Source organism: Chionomys nivalis, chromosome 20 (genome assembly GCF_950005125.1).
Source record: "Chionomys nivalis chromosome 20, mChiNiv1.1, whole genome shotgun sequence".
In the NCBI taxonomy this organism is placed as follows: Eukaryota; Metazoa; Chordata; class Mammalia; order Rodentia; family Cricetidae; genus Chionomys; species Chionomys nivalis.
The window spans coordinates 30,003,859-30,028,273 of NC_080105.1; the positions used below are offsets into that span (position 1 = coordinate 30,003,859).

At 42.1% G+C, this 24,415-nt stretch overlaps 1 protein-coding gene across 1 annotated transcript in view; it reads left to right on the forward strand.

Moving 5' to 3' along the window:
• The window catches only part of Wwc2 (WW and C2 domain containing 2), a 169,939-nt gene that overhangs the window by 72,154 nt on the left and 73,370 nt on the right, over positions 1-24,415 (forward strand). Inside the window, exon 2 of the mRNA XM_057752431.1 lies at positions 3,694-3,803. Within this exon, the coding sequence (XP_057608414.1) occupies positions 3,694-3,803 (110 nt within the window). The remainder of the gene's footprint in view (positions 1-3,693; positions 3,804-24,415) is intronic.

Below are 24,415 nucleotides of genomic sequence, written 5' to 3' on the forward strand. Positions count from 1 at the left end.
GGTAGACAAGGTCACTTTATTTGGCGTGAGAACTTTTGATATGGCATATAATTCCTTTATCAAAAGAAAAATGTTGTTTTCCTGGACAGCTTATGACATAGGTAGATTTTGAGTACAATTCTAACAGCATGATTTTTTTTTTAAAACTCAAATTGAGGCCTACTCCACAATTGCTCAGCAAACTGGGCAAATTGTTGCGTTTGAGCATAGTGCTTTCTACAGCTTCAGGTTCATTTAACTCTTTCAGCACATTTTGAAGTTTCTTCTTCACCAGGCCCTACCTTGTCTAGCTGTCTTAGTGTGCTGTTGCTGTAATTAAAAACACCAAGAGAAAAAAAAAAGCTGGAGAGGAAAGGGTCACTGTCCTCCATGAAGGAAGCCAGGGCCGGAACCCGGAACAAGGGCTGATGCAGAGGCCGTGGGGGAGTGTCACTTGATGGCTTCCTTCTCATGGCTGGCTCAGTTTGCTGTCTTCCAGCTCCCAGGGCTGGGCCTTCCCATATCAATCATCACTTAAGAAAATGTTCAAAAGGCTTCCTGCAAACCAACCTGTCCTGTACATTTTCTCAACTGAGGCTGCCTCTTCCCAAATGACTCCACCTTGTGTCAAGTTGGCATAAAACTAACTAGCCCCCATTTCAATCCCCCCTCAACTGTCCTTTTCCATGGACTGGACTCTTGCAGTGAATAACTTCCCCTAGGTGGTATAGTGGGTATGTTTCAGGACAAGGGTTTGAACCCAGATCTCTTTGGTGCCATATTTTAAGCTCTTAAACTTATAAGTTAGAGGCTCTTAAGCCTTCTCGCGCAGTAGAAATACCTGGAGAGAGATACCTAGAAAGTTGCTAGGACCAGAGTTTGTAGATCTACCCTAGAACCCAAGATGTGTGCTCCTGTTGATGGTGTGGATCTTGAGGGAGCTCTGTTCAGTAGCACAGTGACATGGAACAGGCCTCAGTGCCACTTAGGAGCCAACGGGAGAACTCATGCCAGGTTGTGCTGATATCCACTTACAGTAGCATAGAAACCATTCCTGTATGATCCCTTTCTGTTCTGATAGGAGTCTTAGGCGAGGAGTTGCAGGAAGGGCACGTGGAGACAGGGCGATTGCCACCTTTAGAGAGAAATCAAGGAGAAAGAGATGCCCAGTTAGTAAAACTCACATCCTGGCTGTGTTAGAGCTGCTTGCCCTCAGTGTGGATTTTGTGGGCTTCAGAGGCCAGTGCTCTGAAAGTCATTTCCAGACTATGAAGGTGTCAGGGTCTTGTGTCCTCGACGGGCCGTTGGGAATTCTCATGCCATTTTCTGATAGATGAAGTGATTTGGAAAGTAATCTATATGAGATTTTTGCTTTGCCTCAGCACTGGCAGAAGGGACGCGGGTGATTTCGTATGGAAGAGCAATGCCAGTGTGGTGAAGTCATAGTCAATCAGAAGACGTGCTGACTGATGGCGACTTCCTTGTGACAGGGCATTCCCAACCTGCAGCAACAACCTGCCATGACTGCTTCAGCAGCCAAGGGACATCCCTGAACCTAAAGGAGGCATGTGAAGGGAAAGACAATCTGGAATTATGTCTAGACCGTATTCTGCTGAAGGAAGACCGCGTAGTCCCTACCCCCATCAGCTTTAAAGAGAGAGGTGGTAAAGTGGAGTTAGTCTTTTTTTACAAAAAAAACTTTTTTTATTGAGCTCTACATTTTTTTTCTGCTCCCCTTCCTGCCTCTCCCTTTCCCTTCAACTCTCCCGAGGTTCCCATGCTCCCAATTTACTCAGAGCTTGTCTTTTTCTACTTCCCGTGTAGATTAGATCTATGTAAGTCTCTCTTAGGGTCCTCATTGTTGTCTAGGTTCTCTGGGATCGTGATTTGTGGGCTGGTTTTCTTTGCTTTTATGTTTAAAAACCACCTATGAGTGAGTACATGTGATAATTGTCTTTCTGGGTCTGGGTTACCTCATTCAAAATGATGTTTTCTAGCTCCATCCATTAGCCTGCAAAATTAAAGATGTCATTTTCGGTTGTTTTTTCTGCTGTGTAGTACTCCATTGTGTAAATGTACCACATTTTCCTTATCCATTCTTTGGTTGAGGGGCATTTAGGTTGTTTCCAGGTTCTGGCTATGACAAACAATGCTGCTATGAACATAGTTGAGCATATGTCCTTGTGGCACAGTTGAGCATCCTTTGGATATATTCCCAAAGGTGGTATTACTGGGTCTTGAGGAAGGTTGTTTCCTAATTTTCTGAGAAATCGCCACACTGATATCCAAAGGGGCTGTACCAGTTTGCACTCCCACCAGCAATGCAGGAGTGTTCCCTTTACCCCACAATGCGGAGTTAGTCTTTTTGTTTGTTTGTTTGTTTGTTTTGTTTTTGTTTTTCGAGACAGGGTTTCTCTGTAGCTTTGGTGCCTGTCCTGGAACTAGCTCTTGTAGACCAGGCTGGCCTCGAACTCCCAGAGATCCGCCTGCCTCTGCCTCCCCAGTGCTGGGATTAAAGGTGTGCGCCACCACTGCCCGGCTGCGGAGTTAGTCTTAAAGAGAATATGTCTCCAGAAAGTTCTCCTGAGAGAAAAAGCCTAAGGCAGTTTTGAAAGGCGAGACTATGTTGATATATGTACAAATACTGGATGCACATGGTTCCAGCAGATGTGTGTCCTTCCTCTCAGGGAGACCTTAGAGCAGGTGCTATAGTTAGACTTTTAAATCAGCCAGACTACCCACAGCTGAAACTGGACTAGCCTGAGATGTATGTTTAAAGAGAGTAGTCACCACACACACACACACACATACACAAACACACAAACACACACACACACTGTGGTGTGAGTGCGCGTTTGCATGCTTGGATGTGTGTGAGGTGTGCTTGTACTTAAGTGCACATGTGTGTAGAGGCCAGAGGTCTTTCTTAATTGTTTTTCACCTAATTTACTGAGCAAGGTCTCTCATTTAGTCTTGAACTTGTCTCCTCTATTGGTCCAGCTAGCCAGCTCTCCTGGGGAATCCCCCTCTCCCACGTTCTGAGGCCAGGTGGACTTTAGCGCTACTCAGTTCTGTGTGGGGACTTGGGGTCTGAACCCCACAAGTGCTTTGTCGACGGAGCCCTCCCCCCAGCCCCTTGATGCGTATTTTTGTCTCAGAAGTCCCTATATCAGTTCTAGAATGATGGAGTTTGAATCCTGGGGCAGCTTTTACTCCTCCTGGGACTCTGCATTGCTCCACCATTCCAGCCGGGTCCCAGCTCTCCTCACTGTCAGTCTGGGGTTCTGAGACTGAAGATGGCCTGCCTCGTTAGTAGAGTTTCATCTTCTGGTTTTAGGAGTGATCTCTTCTACATTTTTAGATATTTGCTTCTGTTATTTTGTCCTTGAAAAGAAACAGACAGTTCTGAGGTTCAGAGCACTTCAGCCTTCCAGAGAACCAGAGTTTGGTTCCCAGCACCCATGCCGTTTGGTTCACAACTATCTGTAACTCAGGGCATCTTTCCCCCACACTCACTTGAGTGCTCATGCGCATACACATACACAAATGAAATTTGAAAATAAATCTCAGGTGCGATAATGCAAATTCTAGGAACAGTTGAGAGCGAGAAGAAAATGTAACCTGGGTGCCTAATTCACAGTTAGAATTAACCTGCGCTTTGACCCGTCTGATTTGATGGACATGTGACAGTGTGTTTCTTCTGGTTTGTTGTAGGTTAACGAAGCCCTTGTCCTTCGCTGACTGTGTCGGGGATGAGCTGCCATGGGGATGGGAAGCAGGGTTTGACCCTCAGATTGGTGCCTACTACATCGATCACATCAACAGTAAGTGTTCATTTTGGTGAAATACAGTGTATCAGAAATCGAACCTCCAAAAACCTGTAGTCACTCATACAAAAGGATGGACATTTTATAAAGGAAGTTGCCTTATTTTAAATTCTTGGGTTCTTAAAATTTAATTCGCATTTTTAAAACTTATTTTATATGCTGACCACAGTTCCATGTTGGTGACTCCCCTCCTATCTACACCCCCCCACACTCCTCCTCCATCTCTGTTCAGAAAGGGGCAGACCTTCCACAGGAGTCAACAAAGCATAGCACAAGTTGAGAAAGAGCCAAGCTCCTCCCTCTGTGTTAAGGCTGGGCGAGGTAATCCAGCATGGAACCGGTTCCCAAAAGCCAGCTAAGCACCAGGACAGGTCCTGATCTTATAGACAAGCTGCACAGCTATCACACAAATGCAGAGAGTCTAGGGGGATGGCTCAGCCATCAAAGCTAGGCTCACAACCAAAATTTTTTGGTTTTTTAATGACTAATATTCAACTTGAGTGCCCACTTAAGTACTTGGGGCAAAGTAAAAGCGTTGTCATCTTGCACTTGTATCTGTCTGCATTTCTTGATTCCTCACCGTCTCACGAGACTCTTGGAGGCAGTGACCGCGGCATGTGTGTTTATCCTTGGGCTCCTGATGGTAAACTCCCAAAGGGAGAGCTGTGCTGTGGAACTCGCAGAGGAAAAGCTGTGGATTTTACTGCATTTCAAGCATATGTCATACTTCAAAAAGCAACATTCTGAATATATAAAACCTTAACTATCAGGACATGAATTTTTAAGCCCACCACTTTGCTTTATTTATTTTATTTACTTATTTATTAAGTGTGCACTGTGCCCCAGTGTCCTGACGCATTCACTATGCCCTGAAGGACCCGAGGTAGCAACAAGTAACCCCCGCCCCAGCTGCCAAACTCATTAATCTTTGAGACATTCCTGCAAAGTAGTTTATCGGGAGCAAATGGTATTATCTCTTCTCAGCAGCTGCTGCACACAGATGCTGTGTCTTGACATTGTATAGTTTCAGCATTATTTCCTCTTTATTGAGATAAAAAAAATGCAACAATGAATGTTTGGTTGCTCATTAGTATTGCAGCAAAACACTCTGAAACGGCGGCACTGAAGGATTTGACCTTGACAGTGAATGTAGCCTCAGGCCATGTTTCCTGTTTGCCTGCTACCTTCACAGTGTGTGTGCACGTGGCCCCAAGACAGGGCAGCCTGTTTGCGCCCACCTAGAAGATACTATTACTATAACCAGTAGGAGTCACTCTCAAAAGATTTATTTGTGTGTATATGTGTGAGCCTGCAGGAGTCTACATGCAGCATGAGTGTGCAGGAGCCGGGGAGTCCAGAAGAGGGCATGGCATCCCCTGGAACTGGAGTTGCAGGAGGCTTGAGCTTCTGTGCTGGGACCATCGTGGGTCCTCTGCAAGCACAGAGTTAGCACTGCTCCCTGGGACGGCTCCTCCTCAGCCACGGGACAGTGGCCTTTTGAAAGTTCAGCACTGCCGTGGTTTTTCCTTTAGTGATGGGAGTGTTGACACACAACTGCACAGACACTGCAGTTTCTCAATGAACTTTGGCCAGCATGTAGCCCTTACTCCTTTATAGCTTTCCCTCATCAAGACACAGACGATTTCTGTTGTTAGCCCTTCCTCACCATTGCTGTGTTGTTCAGATTTCCATCTCCATAGCTTAAATTTGCCTTTTGTAGAGCTCACTGTAAAAGGTTGAGGAGGAGAGCTTTTTCTTTTTCTTTATTTCTTCATTCATTCATTCATTCATTATGTATGCAATGGGACCAGATCTTATTACAGGTGGTCGTGAGACACCATGTGGTTGCTGGGAATTGAATTCATGACTGAAAAGTCTCTGTGCCCCAATAAGCTTCTCTGCCAATGAAATAATCCAAATCAGACCAAATCAAACTGAATTAGGAAAAGCCCAGGTTTAGTAGATACCATGTTCCCTGATGGCTTTCCAACCCACCCCCCAAAAATGAGGAGATAGGAAAGGAAGACCGAAAAGCCACATGTTTGTTTTCTGGGGGGCAGTTTAAATACCCTGTGGGAGTGGTCTTGAGCATCCTGGGGAGGGGTCATCATTTGGCATGCTTTCTCAGAGGCAGAGTCTAGATTGAGGCAATGCCAGAGGAGGGGGATTGGGATGGAACCTCCATCCGAATAGCCCAGAGTCTTTGTATTTATGGATGCAAGGGCCGGAATGATGCTGCCACCCAAACAGGGACCTCTGATGGAACAGTCAGCCCTCTTAAGTGCTGAGCCATCTCTCCAACCCACCTTTTTTTTTATGTAATTTTTTTTATTAAAAATTTTTGCCTCCTCCCCACCTCCCTTTTCCCTCTCCCTCCCTCCACTCCCCACGTCCCGCTCCCCTCCCCCTCCGTCTCCAGTCCGAAAAGCAGTCAGGATTCCCTGCTCCCTTTGCTGGAGAGGATGTGGAGTAAGAGGTACACTCATCCATTGCTGGTGGGAATGCAAACTTATGCAACCGCTGTGGAAAGCAGTGTGGCGGTTTCTCAGGAAATTCGGGATCAACCTACCCCTGGACCCAGCAATACCACTCTTGGGAATATACCCAAGAGATGCCCTATCATACTACAAAAGTATTTGTTCAACTGTGTTTATAGCAGCATTATTTGTAATAGCCAGAACCTGGAAACAACCTAGATGCTCTTCCATGGAAGAATGGATGAAGAAAGTGTGGAATATATACATATTAGTACTACTCAGCGCTAAAAAACAATGACTTCTTGATTTTTTATTTTTTTAAAGAAAAAAAGGAAAAGAAAGATAGTGTCTCACTATGTAGCCCTGGCTGTCCTGAAACTTGCTATGCAGATCAGGCTGGCCTCACACTCACAGAGCTCCTCCTTCCTCTGCCTCCTCGTGCCTGACTAGAAATAGATTCTTTTATTTGGCATGTTTTTAAAAACAAACACAAAACCTTGTGCTCTAGGGCTGAAGCGATGGTGCAGCAGGTTAGATAGAGTACTTGCTGCGCTTTTACAGGACCAGGCTCGGTTCTGAGCAGCCACAAGGGAGGCTCACAACCTTGCAACTCCAGTTTCAGAAGACCCAGCACCCTCTTCTGGCCTCCCATGACACATGTATGATGTACAAACATGCACTCAGGCACATATACATCAAGTCAAATAAAATAAACCGTCCTATTGAATCGAACAATGGCATGATAGAGTATGCTTTATAAGTATATTTGACAAGAAACTGGTATTCAAAACATGCGAACAGTTTGCCAATAGGGAATGTTAATGAGAAAAACTAATTTTAAAATAAACAACAAACCTAGACACTTCATGGACATACCAGTGGACTCCTTCATTTCTTTTATGATGTCATTTGTATTATATTTCTTTTTATTGCTTAATAGTATTCCATTTAAGAATCTATTTTGAAATTGAAATTGTTCCTGGTGGGGCTATCATAAAAAAGGCTGTTGTGAGCATTGTTTTTAAAGCTTTTTTTTAAAAGACTAACAAAAAATGTAAACTTTTTATCTTAAGCTGTATGATGGAGTGCAAGGGCATGCCAGGATGTCTGTAACTGAATGCCATGCCCCGGCAGCCAGGCAGAATGTTCCACCACCGAGCTACGCTGCAGTTCATCAACAGTTTCTGAGTGGACAGTATGCTAGTGTTAACTCTGTGCCCACTGCTGTGAGGGCAGCAGATTTCTAGAAGACTCCTGGGGACCAATAGCATGGCGTCTCCTCGCCCATTAGTTGCCCATGGCGGCCATCATTCTCAAAGGTGTAAGCGGCTCACTCCTTTAAGAGCCCTCATCTGTTTGTCGAAGTAAGAACGTGTGATGAAATTTCCTCCGTGTCATCTGTAGCACAGGGCAGGATGCCCTTATTTTGCAAGCTTGGTCATAGTCGAGGGTGGGTTTACATTGCATTTGTATTGCTCATGCGTCAGGGGATGGGCATTTAGGTTGCTTCCAGCTTTGAGTTACTGTGAATTGTGTTGCAGTCAACATGGGTGTGAAAACAATCTTTTGAGATCCTACTTTGGATAAATACCCAGGAGTAGGATGGCTGGGTCACAGCTCTGGCTTTAGCCGGGGAATTTCACCGCTTCCCCATCCGGCTCCCAGCCTTCTTTTACGCATCTGCCTCCTGCTGATGTGACTTAGTGATGGTGGCATCCTAGGGGGCCTGAGAGACACCATCGCTTTCATGTGCCTTTCCTCGGAGTATCAGTGATGTCAGACATCCTTTCCTGTGTTTATTGGTCACTCGAATATTTAATTTGAGGAAATGTCTAGTTGAAGCCATGCCTATTTTTTAACTGAGATCTTTTTAGTTGTAGGGATTCTTATAGGCGTATTCGGTACATGAGTCCTTTATCAAATATATGCATTGCTAGTGTTTGTTTTCAAGTCTTGGATGTACTTACTTTGAGAAGCAGAATTTTGATTTCCTTTTTAAATGTTAAAAATGTATCTGTTTATTTTCATTTTTTGAAGAGAGACTTATCTGTAGCCAGACTGGCCTTGGATTCCTGCCCAACCTGCCGGGTGAGCTTCCAGAGTGCCGGCCATAGACTTGGGCATCTGCCCTCACACTGTCTGTACGCCAGCTCCAAGGGTTAGGACACTTGTGGTCTCTGCAGACACCCACACTCACCTACACAGACACCCACCACACACATTTTAATAATGGTAACTACAAACCTTCACCTTTAAAAGATTATTTATTTATTTATTTATTTATTTATTTATTTTTGATGAAACTTATTACACCACCATTTTTCTCCTTTATGGGTGGTGGTTTGTGTTCTGGCTGAAAAATCGCCATAGGCGATAAGGGCTCCCTTGACTGTTTCTAGGCTTGCAGGGTTTTGTTTGGTTGGTTGGTGATTTGTTTGTTTGTTTTTGCCGAGACGGGATTTCTCTGTCTGTTCTGGAACTCACTCTGTAGACCAGGCCGGCCTTGAACTCCCAATTCTCCTTGCCTCTGCCTGGCTCTAGATTTAAGTTTTTATGGCTCACTATTCACGTGTGATCCATCTTTATTTTCCTCACTGAACTGGTTTAGAGCCTAGGTCAGAAGTGGTCCCTCCCGGTGTGACTCTACTTATTCCATTCAGCTGTGTGTTTCTCTGTTCTCCAAGTTCTGTTGAGTGTTTGACGAATCATGGTGTAAGAGGCTCCTGCTCACTTTCCAGTGTATATTGGTGATTTTAGACCATGTAGATAGGTGTATTTGCTATAGAGTCAATTTGTTAGTTCTCCCAAGGAGCCTGTTGAAAGCTCGGTACCATCTACAGGGAATTTGGAAGTGATTATTATAATGATACCGTGAACATGATTTAACTTGCCGCCAGCTGGCCGGGGTCTGAAAAAGCATGGGACAAAACCGGTATCGCTGAACATAACGGACAATGAGGACTACTGAGAACTGAAGAACAATGGCAATGGGTTCTTGATCCTATTGCACATACTGGCTTTGTGGGAGCCCAGGTAGTTTGGATGCTCACCTTAATAGACCTGGATGGAGGTGGGTGGTCCTTGGACCTCCCACAGGGCAGGGAAACCTGCTTGCTCTTTGGGCTGAGGAGGGAGGAAGACTTGATTGGGGGAGGGGGGGAATGGGAGGTGGTGGCGGGGAAGAGGCAGAAATCTTTAATAATTAAATTAATAAATTAATTAAAAAAATAAAATAAAGTTTTCAAGTTCTTGAGGTTTTCAGGATGGGAGTTTTTGCTTGTTGCTATTGTCATTTCCAGTGAATTCATGTAGAAGTTTATTTTCTGGATACAATTGCAGTAGTCAGAGAAACAGCTTTTTATTTATACATAATTTACATACAAAATGTGTACATTTTTAGTCATGGGGAGGTCTGTCTCAGTCCTTGGCAATCAGCCTTTGCACAATACGATGGGAACTGAACTTTGTCCCCAAAGATGAATGTTATCTTTTTCTAAAACTCCTAGGAATGGCGCTTTAGATCCATTCACACCGCTGTGTGTAGGGGTTTGGCTTTTGTTCCCTGGAAGTATATGGCTGTGTGGATACATCTGTGAATGGGTGTCACCTACAGTGAGCTGCCCTTTGTGGACAGACAGCACCGTGTGTAGTATAAAGACCCAAGACACGCGTGAGGCTTTAATTTTGTCACTCTTAGTCTTGGAAAGTTCTAGCCGTTGTCTGTTCTTGTTCTGCTGTCATCCTAAACTTCAGCTGCTTCGGGTGTGTGTGAAATCGTCCCTTGTGTGGTTGTGATATGCATCCTTCTGCTGGCCAGGGATGATGAATGTCTCTAAATGTATTCATCGCTGTTGCTGTGTGAATGTATGTGTATACATTCCTGTGTATGCCATTCCTGTGTGAATGTTTGTGTATACATTCCTGTTTATGCCGTCGCTGTGAATGTATGTGTGTACATTTCTGTGTATGCCTCTGCTGTGTGAATATGTGTATATATTTCTGTGTATGCCATTGCTGTGTGAATGTGTGTGTATACATTTCTGTGTATGCCTCTGCTGTGTGAATATGTGTATACATTTCTGTGTATGCCATTGCCGTAATGTATGTGTATACTTTTCTGTGTATGAGGATTCGTTCATATGTTTTGCCCATGTTTTTAGTCATTCAAGAATGAGTTGTTAGAACTCTGTGTTTTCTACATTAAAGTCTTGAGAACCTTTTTCTTCCATTCTATGGCTTCTCTTTTTGTTTTCTTACAGCAATTTTGAGGAGCTAAAGATTTTTAAAGTCCAATTAATTTTTAAAAATGTATTCTGCCTTTTGAGTTCTAAGAAATCTTTTTTTCCTTTGAGAAGTTGCTAAGTGTTCTGCTTTTTTAAAAAATATTTATTTATTTATTATGTATACAATATTCTGTCTGTGTGCATGTCTGTAGGCCAGAAGGGGGCACCAGACCTCTTTACAGATGGTTGTGAACCACCATGTGGTTGCGGGGAATTGAACTCAGGACCTTTGGAAGAGCAGGCAATGTGCTTAACCACTGAGCCATCTCTCCAGCCCCCGTGTTCTGCTTTTTATCATATATTTTTTTAATGAAACATTTACAGTTTAGATTGCTGCTCCACACCAAATTATTTTCTGAGTTTTGTGTGAAGGAATTGGGGTTCTCTCTCTCCTCCGTAGATATTCTATCATTCCTGAACCGTCCTTTCCTTTCTCTAGTGTGCATGTCTGGTTGCATGCATCTGTGTGCATGTGTGGTGCATGCATCTTTGCATGCATGTTAGAGGCCAGGGGTTGGTGTCATGTGTCTTTTTTTATTGCTGTTCATGTTATTTTTAAAAACAGGCTTGTGAAACCTGGAGCCCGCTGATTTGACTGCCCCACGGTGAGCCCCTGGGATCTGCCTCACTCCCTCGCAGAGGGGCTTTAGAAGCACAGGGTTCCTGGCCTCTTGTGTTGGTGCTGAGGATTCGAACCAGTCCCGCATGCTTTCCCAGCAAGCTCTTTACCCGCTGGGCCATTGTCCCAGTCCCTCCAGAACCAGTTCTTGTGTGGATATTCTTCACCTACCGAGTCGTTGAAAATACATTGGTGTTCGTTTCAGTCACTGCTCTTGTTCTGTGAAGAGACACCATGACCAAGGCAACCTATTTTAAAAACAGCAGGAAAAATTTCAAAACCATCTAAACTCTGTCTTGGCAAGATTTGACAGTCTTTTTTCTTGTTATCCTGCTTGTCCTGTCCAGACACTGTGCATTTTGTCAGTGGTCGATGCCTGGGCAGTTCCTTGCCCAAAGGCCAGTTTTGCCAAGAAGAAAGCAAGCTCCAAGTGGGATGTCTTCAGTGCTCAACATTCTCTCAGGAATAGATCGGTGCTGCCAGGAGCAATCCTGTCTCACATCAACAGAACCCTAAGTTATTTAAATACCATATTCTACAGCTCTTTGAAGTCATTGAAGATTACCTATCTTTGTAAAATACAATCTCTGTGTATCTAAAAGAACCTGATTAGTCTAACTATAAGTATGAGAAACATGGACCTTTATTATTGACCTATATTAATACCTATATTACTTAAGACTAAGACTTCATTTTAGAATATTAAACAATCTTTAAACAACTGTGCAGTGAATGAGGACAATGACCTCAAAATGTAAATAATGTATAAGTATCTTGATCAGAGGTAGAAATGTATAATGAAATATGATAACTATATTATAAAATTATATCATTATTCAAAATGTCTTAATCAGAGGTAGAAGCATGCATGCATACAATATGACAAAATAACTTTGCCTAGGTATAAAAATATTGTAGATGAAAATAGGAACATATTCAATATAATTTAAGTTTGTATCAATATACAAAAATCTATACCAATGTAAATTGCCTATAAATAATAGCTCACAAGTATTCACTCTATTATTCACTATTAGTAGTAGTGTGAGTAAGCTCACACTAATCTATTATCCCATCCAATTTCCCCTTTTTTTCCCAAAGAGATCCCTGACCTTACATAATTTCCTCCCAACCCCCAACCCTATAGCAGTTATAATCAACCCCTAAATGATGTCCCTAACCCGGAGGACAAACTTTGTTGGGAGAGAGGACATTGTCTTCTAGAATTACTTCCAGCTGTCATGGGGGCAATGTTCTTTCTATGGGATCCTGTGAAAGTAAAATGATGGTTAAGTTTCAAGATTACTGTTGGTATAATTGCAAATAGTCTCCGAGTATTTGGTAGGGTTTTTCTGAGGTTCCTATTTGGAGTTCTGGCCAGAATGTTGTAAAAAAAAAAAAAAAAAAAAGTGCACCATTTGTGCTAACCAAGTCGCAACCATCTTGAGTAGGTGGTACCCAAAACAGGTCTTATAGTAGCACTATCAGCATCATGACATCATATCAATCAAGTGGAGTTGTTGTTGTGGGGCCCCATCTTCTTCCTGGAAACTTCAAAGATTACTGCAGGATAATTTATTGTTCATTGTGGAAAACTTAAAACATTATTTATACCGACATATATTCAATGAAAGGTACGATAGAGACAAAAATAGGTAAGAAGAAAAATAAATTTTTTTCTAAATTCTTTCTTCTTTCTGTTCCATACCAGATGGCTCCTGGCATGAGACAGAAACTGAGTTTTTCTTTTAACAACATGCTTAGATTTAGAGAAGGACAGAGCCATTGTCCAACTTCAAAGCCAGCTTTGATTTTTAAGTGAGTCATGACTTATTCTAATTAATATTCATGGATTCTTACCCTCGAATGACCTGTCCTCCTAAGTCATAATTGTCTTTGCTTGGGGATCCTATCTGGATAATTATCTTTTCCTCCTTAGGCGTCTAAATGTCCAAGGTCTCTTGACTTTTTGAAGAAGAGTATTTTCCTGCAAAGACAAGAACAGAACCCTGCCCCAACCCTTATGAGGTTTCCTTACCACCTGATTGGTCTTCACCTCTGTGGATGAGACATCATTTCTCTTTCTTAAGAGATTTCTCTTTTTCAAACAGAATCTTTATTAATTTTGATGGCATCCATAACTTTTCTTCTCCTGTTGAAACAGAGCAAAACCCCTTCCCCAACACAGAACATCTTCTTGCTTCCATTGTGATGTCAACACATCTTTGAAATACACCAAGCTGATTTAATTCAGAAGACTTTTCTATTATCCAATGGCTCTCTGTTGCCATCGTTCCTTTCTCATTAGCGTTAAGAAAATTCAAGGTTAATAAAGCATTATGTAATCTATTTCTGGGAGTATTTTCCATCCCTTTCTGTTTGTTTAACATATCCTTTATAGTTAGATTTGATCTTTCTATAACTGCCTGACCTGTAGGATTGTATACCTGTAATATGCTTTATATTATAATAAGCAAAAAACTGTTTCATTTTCTAAGAGACATATGCTGGACCATTATCTGTCTTTATTCATGCAGGTATGCCCCTGATGGCCATAACTTCTAATAAATGTGATTACTGAATCAGCCTTTTCTGAGCTCAAAGCAGTTGCCCATTGAAAACCTGAATAACTGTCAATGGTGTGGTGTGCATATTTTAATTTTCCAAATTCTCTAAAGTAGAAGACATTCATCTGCCAGATTTTATTCCTTTGAGTTCCCTTTGGGTTAGTCCCTGCAGTTAGTGGTGTTTGGTTATAGAAAGAGCAAGTAGGACACCTCTTTATAATCTCCTTAGCTTGTTGCCATGTAATAGAAAACTCTTTCTTTAAGCCTTTGCTATTGACATGGTGTTTCTTGTGAAATTCTAGGACTTCAACACACTTCCAATCAATAATCAATTTCTGCATTACCTTGTGCTGAGGACCTGGCAGACCTGTATGGGATCGGATGTATGTTATGCATATGGGACAGAGCCTATTCCTGATTGTATCTTTTTTTTATTTTATTTTTATTATTTTTATTTTTATATATATTTTTATTTTTCCATTCAAAAATTTCCACTTCCTCCCCTCCTCCCATACCCCTCACGCTCCCCCACTCACCCTCCTCCCTCACCCTCCATCCAGGCCTAGGAAGGTGTGCATCCAAATAGACTAGGCTTTTTGCCAGCACATGCAGTAGAAACAAATCCCGGTTATCAATGGCTTCTCAGTCATCCCCCATTGTCAACCACATTCAGAGAGTCCGGTTTGATCACATGCTTGTTCAGTCCGAGTCCAGCTGGGTTTGGTGAGCTCCCATTAGATCAGGCACACTGTCTCAGTGGGTGGACCAACCCCTTGCAGTCCTGACTTCCTTGCTCGTCTTCTCCCTCCCTCTGCTCTTCAACTGGACCTTGGGGGCTCAGTGCAATGCTCTGATGTGGGTCTCTGTCTCTATCTCCATCCATTGCCGGACAAATGTTCTATGGTTCCTGATTATATCTTTAACCTGTATGAATAATGAAGTCAATTCTGTATCATCTGGTATAAATTCAGCAGTTTCAATATGCAATACAACTCTTTCTGCATATTGTGAATCAGTAACTATATTAAGAGGTTCTTTAAAATCCCTTAGATCGTGAGAATAACATATAATTCTGCCTTTTGGACAGAATTATAAGGGCTTTGTTCCACCTTACTTGAACCTTCTGATTTGTAACCTGCCTTTTCTGATTTATTTGCATCAGTATAGAATGTATGGGGTCTAGTTATTGGTGTGTTCCGTACAATGTGGGAAAGGATACAAAAGGTTCTCTTTATGAGGTTAATTTTATCACTTTTGGGATAATTGCTATTAATCTCTCCTAAAAATTAGCACAAGTTCTTTGTCAAGGTTCATTGTCTTTTCATAGTTTTTTTTAAATTCATCTGTAGTAAAAGGCACAATAATATCTGTTGGGTCTCTACCTGCTAGTTGACAAAGTCTCAATTTTCCTTTTATAATTAATTCAGAAACTTTTTCCACATAAGTTTTTATTTTACTTTGTTTATGTGGTAAAACGATCCATTCTAAGATAATATCTTCCCTTTGCATTAAAATTCCTATGGAAATTCTGGAAGGCAATATGACTAGAATGCAATTAAGATTTGGACTCACCCTATCCACATGTGTCTCCTATAATTTTTCTTCAACGACAATCAGTTCCTTTTCCTCTTCTGCTATTAATTCTCTGGGACTATCTAAGGTTTTGTTTAAATGAAGTATTTGATCAGGTGTTATCCCAACAGACTGGAAATGTCTCCTAACTATCTTTGAAAGTCATTAAAAGCCAGTAGTTGGTCTCTCCTAACTTGTGCTTTTTTTGTGTTCTAATTTTCTGTCAACCTATTTTATAACCTAGGTAATTGACAGAATCTCCTCTCTGAGTTTTTTCAGGAGCAATTTATAATCCCCATTTTGACAAAACTTTATTTCTTCAAACATTCTTTCTAAAGTATCTATGTTTGAATCAGATAGCAAAATGTAATCCATGTAATGGTAAATTATAGATTTAGAAAAAATTTTTTGCGTATTTTTTTCAATGGCTGACTTACATAGTATTGGCACAGGGTGGGGCTATTGAGCATTCCTGTGGAAGGACGATCCACTGGCATCTCCCAGTAGGCTGAGAATTATTAAAGTAGGCACTGTGAAGGCAAATATTTCTCTGTCCTTTTCTTGTAAAGGTATAGTGAAGAAACAATCTTTTAAATCTTTTGAATTAAATAAGAGACCATCCTTTTGGTAATAAAGAAGGTAGAGGAATTCCAGATTATAGAGGACCCATAGGTTGAATTACCTTGTTGATACCTCATAGATCTGTCACCATTCCCCATTTACCCGATTTCTTTTTAACAACAAATATAGGAGAATTCCAAGGGCTGGTTGATTCTTCAGTCTGGTAAGCATCTAGTTGCTCCTGTACCAGCTGTTCTGAAGTTTACAGTTTCTCTTCTGTTAAAGACCACTATCTAACTCATCTTGGTTTTTCAGTTAACCATTTTAAAGATAGGGCTAATGGTATCTCTAAAGGTTTGATAGTTTCTTTGTGTTCTTGTACAACCTGAATGGCTGGTGACCTTTGTGTATAGTACCTTAAAATATCCTTCCCAGAAATATGAGTTTCTGGTACTGCAGGAATGCTAATCTGGGTATTACATTGCTGCAGCAGGTCATGACCCCATAAATTCACTGCAATATTAGATACAAGGCCTCAGCCTTCCTCTTTGTCCTCCTGGCCCTATGCATTTTGTGCTTTGTTTCACTTGAGATAGGGTTCCATTTCCTAGGAAATGAACATCTGCCTCTTGAAGAGGCCAATTTAGATGCCAAGATTCTGGAGTAATGGTACTCACATTCATACCCATGTCTATCAAACCTACACTTATTATAGCATTTATATACACTCTTATCTTTGGTCTTTGATCATTTATAGAAGTCTTCCAGAATATATGTTTCCTATTTCCTATTGAAATTTTTGATTCATCCTCTATGTTTATTCCATCATCCAGAACAGTTTGATTTTTTTTTTTTTTATAGAAGGCTCTGGATTTTCCTGGTGAGACATGCCCTCCACAGTGACTTGGAGTGACTGGACCACTTTTGACTTGGGGAACTGTGAGAGCCCCCCCTCCCAAAAGAAGTTTCCAGATGGTATCAGGTTTCCTTGTCTGTCTTTTGTTGATCTGCATTAATTGATCCAATGTCGGCCTTTGCCACACCTACATAATCCAGAAGATTGATAACTTTTAGTTTTGCCATTCCCAGAGGAGACATTATTCCTAGGAATTCCTTGTCTACAATCCCTTCTCAGATGTCCTATTCTACCACAATTAAAACATTTGGAATTTGATGTCTCCTCCTTCCTTTGGAAATTGCTTCTCCTACCCAAGATTCAGTATTATACTCAAATGTCTCAATATTCATTGTATGCAGGATCCATTCATCCATTGGCATTGATATAACCTTTAAAGGCCCAAGTATCTTTTTGCATTAAGCTAGAGATTCAATAAGTACTCGTCTGTCATCTGGGTCTGTTACTCCTATTATAACCTTAGTTAATCTTTGTAATAAGTTACTAAAGGGTTCTCTCTGGCCCTATTTAACCCAGGTATATGCTTCAATTTATTTTCTTGGTTCTTGAATTCTGTCCCAAGCACTTAAGGCTTATTTGTGGCATAGGGACAAGATTTGTTCATCAGAAAGAGCTTAAACCTGTGGGTCAGCATAAGTGCCCTTACCAAGAATTTGATCTTGGGAAGTCTCAAGTCCTTTTGCTTCCCTGTCATTCTAAAAATTTTGCCTCTTCTCTGAAATAGCATATCCATATCAATTAAGGCCCATCATTTAGGACTCCTGAAACTAAATGAAGCCAGTCTTGTGACTAGTTTTAATGCTAGAAGCCCATGTCTTTACCATCTCCCTAACAAATGTGAAATGCAAGCCATAAGTTACTACTGCTTGATTAATTTCTTTTAGATCATTCATTTCTATAGGTATCCATCTATCTTCATTAGATCTTTTTGGGCCTTTAGAACTTGATGCTTTGTCAGAGTAGATTACAGTGTAGGAAGCTAAAACCCTGAGTAAGTCATCTCTGACAACTATTGGCGATATTAAGTCCTATCCTTGTGCCTTCTTTCCCTGCTCATCAGCTCCAATAATTTCCTCAATCATTTCAAATCTTTTTACTACTGTTGTTTGTAGAGCCTGAATCTCCTGGCCTGTATGTATTTCTAGTGATTTCATTGAGGCACCTGGTTTCTGGTCCTCATTCTGCACATGTGATTCCAAGGTCTGAAGTTTTTCGTTTAAAGATAACATCTCATCCTCGAACATTATTTGGATATCTTGCAGATTGCCATCCTGGAGAGATACTCTATCTGCTGACCTATCATAACTTTTTAACAAATTTTGATTGTCAAATTCAACAGTATGAATTCTTTCAGATAATTTCTCAGTACCCTTTGACATGGATTCAATTTTGTCTGTCAAAGTAATGTTACCCTTTTTAATAGTATCAATTTTTTCAGGTAACTTTTGATTTTCAATGGTAGTGATCCTGTCAGCTAGCTGTTCATTATTAGTCTGTAAATACTGTATCGTTTCTGAAAATGCCTCATTCTTGGCTCTGTTATCAAGTCATTTTCTTAAGGATATAATATGAAGAAAACTGAGTCCCATATCCAATAAATGGATGTATCACAATAACCAAATAAACCTTGCAGAATACAATTCATAGTATTAGCAAAAAAAGTTAGTAAAATACTCAATGGTAATGTTGTCTGCCATTATATAACTTTCAAGTTATTGATTTATTAATTAATAAAATACTTACCTGTTATAAGGTCCGGTAAATTGTTTTAGGTGTAATAATCTTTATTGTCCAGCAGGTATCGTGGTTGCAGAATCGTCACTAGTGGTGGCACAACCAGTGGAGCCAGGCACAGTCCAGCACCGCTTTGGTTTCCTGCTTTGGTGCTGGTTAAATACTGAGAAATATGCTTTGTTTGACAAATTAAAAGCAATTAAATCAAGTCTGTACTTGGAGCAAGAAGCCTAGAACTCACGAGCTGGGAGCACAAACTGGAAGCTGCACAAGTCGCCATGTGGCAGGGAACACAGCAGTGTTCTAGCTTGGGAAATTTCCAAATTGCTGCAAGCACTTAGCTCTGATGTGGCAGGGGTTTACAAAAAACTGTTTTTCGTAGGTAAAAGCAAGCCAAGTGTGTGGGAGTGTGAGACTTTCTGGGCTGTGAACTGGTTAGGCCTTTAAGCCGGTCCACCTGGTAGGTGTGGAGTCAGATCCACATGGGCGCCAGATGAAGACGGCTCAGATTTGAGTATAATAAAGGGTTGTTTACTTAGGGGTAGACTCGCAGATCACAGTCCTCTGCTCAAATGGGGAACAGCAACTGAATCCTGTAGCCTGAAGAGAGGCCAGAGGCATTTTACATGGGCGTTTATAGTATAAGAGGCCACGCCCAAGTAGGTGGGTAACTTAAAGGCTACTGGCAGTAGGAATTCCTGCAGCACCATGGTTCCTGGACCTCAAGCAGGGCAGTGATATGGATGTCCCATTGACGGCTGAGCTCTCCGCAGACTGGTATTCTCTGCATGATCTTTGTGAGTGCTGCATTAACTGCTATGCACTGTAGAGAATATGGAGATAAAGATCGGGATAGAGAACAGTTCGATACTTTGTACATCCAGCAGAGTGATGGTCGTAGTAGGTTAGGCCCCTGAGCTCCCCAGTCTTGGGTTCTTGGCCAGATCTGCAACAGAACCAGGCACGGTCCCTGTAGTGGAGGCCTTAAATCCTACCAGAGAGTGTTTGGTTACTTCCGAAACCTGAGTGGTCTTTTTGATTGCTTTTGCTCGTAAGTGGAAGCTGCACAGGCAGCAGGGCATCCGTGACAGCGGCAGCAAGAGTGGTGAGGGCAGCCAGCGCACGACGCAAGAGTGGTGGGGGCAGCCAGCGCACGACGCAAGAGTGGTGGGGGCAGCCAGCGCACGACGCAAACATGGGGGAAATGACGGGGGCTGTCGTCACTGGAGACAGAAAGCAGTATAGAGGCTCTGAAGGATCAAGGGCCTTCATAGCATAGCACCCAAAGATGTAATTGCTAGCCTTTGTGTGAGCTGAAGGTCTTAATACCCAAGACCCGTTCAGCAAATGGACCCGCTGCTGGGCAGGGATATTAGTAGTTCAAACCTAGAGCACTGAGCCTACTACTCAGTACCTAGAGTCTTTAGTCTCTGCTTCTGAAGCCTGGAACACTTGGCCCCCAGCTCTCCGGGCATGGGAGCTGTCAGCTTCTGGCTCTGCCAGCACACTCCTGTGTTAGTTACTTTTCCACTGCTGTGATAAAACCCCACGGCAAAGTCACCTTATAGAAGAGTTTATTTGGGGCTTACAGTTCTAGGGTTGAGAGTCCACGAGGGTAGAGCAGAGGCAGTAGGTACAGACACATGACTGAAATGGGAGCTGAGTACTGAGGTGTCACATCTCAAGCTGCAAACAGAAAGAGAGCTACCTGGGAGTGTTGTGGCTTTGAAACCTCAGAGCCTGCCCTTAGTGACACACTTCCTCCTACAAGGCCATACTTCCTAAACCTCTCCAAGCAGCAGCAGTGGGGGGGGGGCAAATATTTAAATACCAGAGACTATGGGAGACATATTCAAACCACCACAAGCCCCCAGGTCCTGACTGCTCTGGGATCCATCAGTTGAAAATGCCTCTCACTCATTTGTGGCTCAGGTTCAGGTATAACAGACAGACCCAATAGCTGACTGGGAGCGTGGGAGGAGATGCTAAATTGAAAATATGATAATTTATATATTCCACATTTTTCTCCCACCTAGATGTAGATTTGACATAGATTCTTCCACCTTCTAAACTTTCAGATTTTTTTCTTCAACTTTGTATTCTTTCTCTCCTCATTTGTTTGACGTATATACCATTTGAATATTTGTAAACTGTCCTTCCCAAAGTTGTGACCTTCTCCCCTTTCCCCTTATTGTGTTCCCTTTTACCCATCATAATGTTTTCCTTTGCAATTACTGTCAAACATTCCTCTTGTCTGTTTCCTCCTGATTGTCTTCATTGGTTAGATTTTACCTGTGAGAAACTTGTAACCAGTGTTGTCTTCAAGGTCTTTTAAAAGTATTTTTTTACCCTCTTGTATTATCACACACATTTGGGCCCTTATGAAAACTAAATGGAAAATAATCCAGAATCCTCCCATCAGTCTTCACGATGCTTTTTCTCACTCGTGCCTTTGCTTTCTTCCCTTCTCTGTTTGCCTGGCTCATCCATGGCAGCCTTATTATAGATTCTGTAAAAGTAGTAGTACAGAAATATAGAAATGGGGATAAGGGAAAGACACGTGTTCAGAAGACCTAGGCTAACTGATTTCCTGATTCTCAGATGTGCATCTCCTCAATTCTTTTCCTATTGAGGCAAAACATGTTCATACTTGGGGTTTTAAAATAATTATGTTATTATGTTATGCTTTGCTTTTAAGTACAATTATTGTGTTTCCTAAATTTCTTTCTTTCTTTTTTGGTTTTTCAAGACCAGGTTTCTCTGCAACAGTCTTAGCTATCCTGGCACTAACTCTTGTAGATCAGGCTGGGCTTGAACTCATACAGATCCGCCTGCCTCTGCCTCACGAGTACTGGGATTAAGGCGTGCGTCACCACTGCCCGGCACACTTTCTAAATTTCTTTCTTTCATGTAATATGAAAATTTCACTACAAAAGGTTTCAATGCTGTCATATCAAAGGGGTTGCCCTTTGGCAGTAGAACCTCGCATTTCTGTCAAGTGGTCTACAGTATAGTTAAGATCCTTGCACGAGTTTGCACAGATTCTTTTGTGGCTCACTGTGGCTTAGGAGGTGTGAGGAAAGGAAGGGTGGAGGTCGCCCTGAGAGCAGAGGTCAGGTGGGAGTCCCTCCCTGCTGAAGTGTCCCTGTGCCACCTGCAGAAAGCGCCGGCTCATCCTCTAGGGTTGGTCGCCTCAACTGGAAAGAGATAGCCTGTGGTGGAGTTTAGGTAGGGGAGGGAAGGGGGAAGAAGAAGCTGGAGATCGCTTGGTGAGATAATGAAGGAACTCTCTGGGCCATTGTCATTACCGGAGAAGAGTAATGACATCCACCGGGGCTAGGTAGATGGCTGGGATGTCTTGGTGTCTTATTTAATTATAGCTGGATTCCCTGGCATCAGATCTTCAATCAGAAGCCTGAATGCTCTAAATTGCTGTATTCTCAACCATCCTTCTTTAAAGACAGTTATTCTAAATTTGTGGGGTTTTGTTTACTTTGTGCACTGTGATTTCCTCCAACATCTTATTCTGTCTAATGAATCCAGTAGGTGCTTAATAATCGTATGTGGAAGAGATGGGCAACAAGAAAATTGTGCAGATACTGTGTAAAAAGGCCAATGAGAAAAGTTGTTCATATTTATTTCATTCATTCCTCTGAGCACAGCAGGAAGAATGGAAATCTGCATTATAGGCAGAAACGCGATTCTCTGAAGTGCGATGTCGCCTTCCATGATAAGCTTTTGTGTTCCCTGTCTGTAAAGTCCCACATCGATGAAACTGATGGGATGTGAATTCTCTTGAGATATGTAATGTTTAAAGTGTGTAATAGATTACTTCTTTAATATAGCAGACAGCATGCAAATTACACTGCGTTATGATATAGTGGTCTCCCAAGGCCAGAAGGTCTTAATAAAAAAAGAAAATACCACATTTGTGAAACACTCTTCTTGTGTGTTTACATTTAATAAATATTCTTTTCAAATCTACTCAGCAAATATAACAGATGGAGATGAGCCTAGCCCTGCTTTATGAAACCTTCAAAGATGCCTTTGGGAGTTCTCTTTGTGGTTCATGTTTGAATTGTGCAATATTTCGGAAATATAAATGTTTCCTGCTTCTGTTGTAACAAATCCCAGTCAGTCTTCTTGAGTGTTTCTTCAGCCTCATCCAAAACACAGTTATTATCTTCATTTTTAGTGTTGTTTTAATTCACTAATTTGAGTGTTAATGCTGTAGCAGATTTTGCCTTTTAGCTATTGACAAATATGTGCTTACGTGTGCCCGTTCCCAAACATGAGGACACATGTGACTGGCTGGGCCTGAGGGCTGCCTGCTTACGTTTCTAACTAAAAGCATCCAGGTCTTTGCCTCTCTTCACTTGATTGGTTTAATGGTTACTTAGCTCATCATGACAAATCACTAATAGTCGTTACTGTACAGTTTCTGTGGATCTTGAAGCATGTAAGGCTTAGCTGTCCTGGCTACAGCTTTTATAAACTCATAGCCAGGGTGTCAGGCTGCACTTATCCCAGGCTCTGATGGAGAAGACTCTGCTCGAAATTCAGGCTGTGGGTATTGGCAGTATTCCTTTCTGCTGCTGGCCACAGGCCTTCTCACCCTTTCAGACTGAGCTTCTCACTGGGCACCCATGCCATGGCAGCTGACTCACTTGTGGTGGAAGGGGTGGGGTGGAGAAAGAAAGGGAGCCCAGTGCTGTCCCCTCTCCAGCCTGATGGAAACATTAGGACCGTAAATTCCTATTTGTGACATGATGCTTTCTGTACTCTGAGGCAGAGTACAATCCTATGTGTGCGAATACTGGAAATTAATCTAAACACCATTAGGATATTAGAGGCCGTGTTACAGCCAGTGTATAAATATCCAGCTGACACGTTAGGCTCTTCTTCAGTGATCTCTGTGCATCTGCCATATTCCCCAGACGGCTGCTCCACGTTGTCTTGTCCTTGAAGATTCTGATATGGAGGGTCTGCCCGTTCAGGGCATCTGTCGAGACAGTGGCTGTAACATGTATTTACTCCCAATAATTACATGAGATGTTCGCCTTTTGTGTATTAAAATATTCATAGTTTTGAAATGAGTATTTCCGAAATCGTGCCTTGGAGAAAGCTCGGCTTTTATAAGCCAGTGACTGTAAAGCCAGGACTGTAGGTGTGAGGCAGTGGTTGCAGTGTCCTACCAAACTAGACACTTTTGTGAGTCACTCAGGGCCTCGCCTAGCCCCAAGAGGACCCAGCCTTCCCTGCACATGTGTATATGTCTTTGTTCATGAATCACGTGTGTATCTATCTGTGCACGTGTGTATATGTCTGCACGTGTACCACGTGTGTATATGTCTGTGTACTGCACCACATGTGTATATGTCTGTGCACATGCACCACGTGTGTATATGTCTGTATGAATCACGTGTGTATATGTCTGTGCACTGCACCACGTGTGTATATGTCTGTGCACATGCACCACGTGTGTATGTCTCTGCACATGTACCACGTGTGTATATGTCTGTGCACGTGCATCACGTGTGTATATGTCTACACGTGCATCACGTGTGTATATGTCTGTGCACTGCACCACGTGTGTATATGTCTGTGCACTGCACCACGTGTGTATATGTCTGTGCATGTGCATCACGTCTGTATATGTCTCTGCACGTGCATCACGTGTGTATATGTCTACACGTGCATCACGTGTATATGTCTGTGCACTGCACCATGTGTGTATATGTCTGCACTGCACCATGTGTGTATATGTCTGTGCACTGCACCACGTGTGTATATGTCTGTGCACGTGCACCACGTGTGTATATGTCTGTGCACGTGCATCACATGTGTATATGTCTACACGTGCATCATGTGTGTATATGT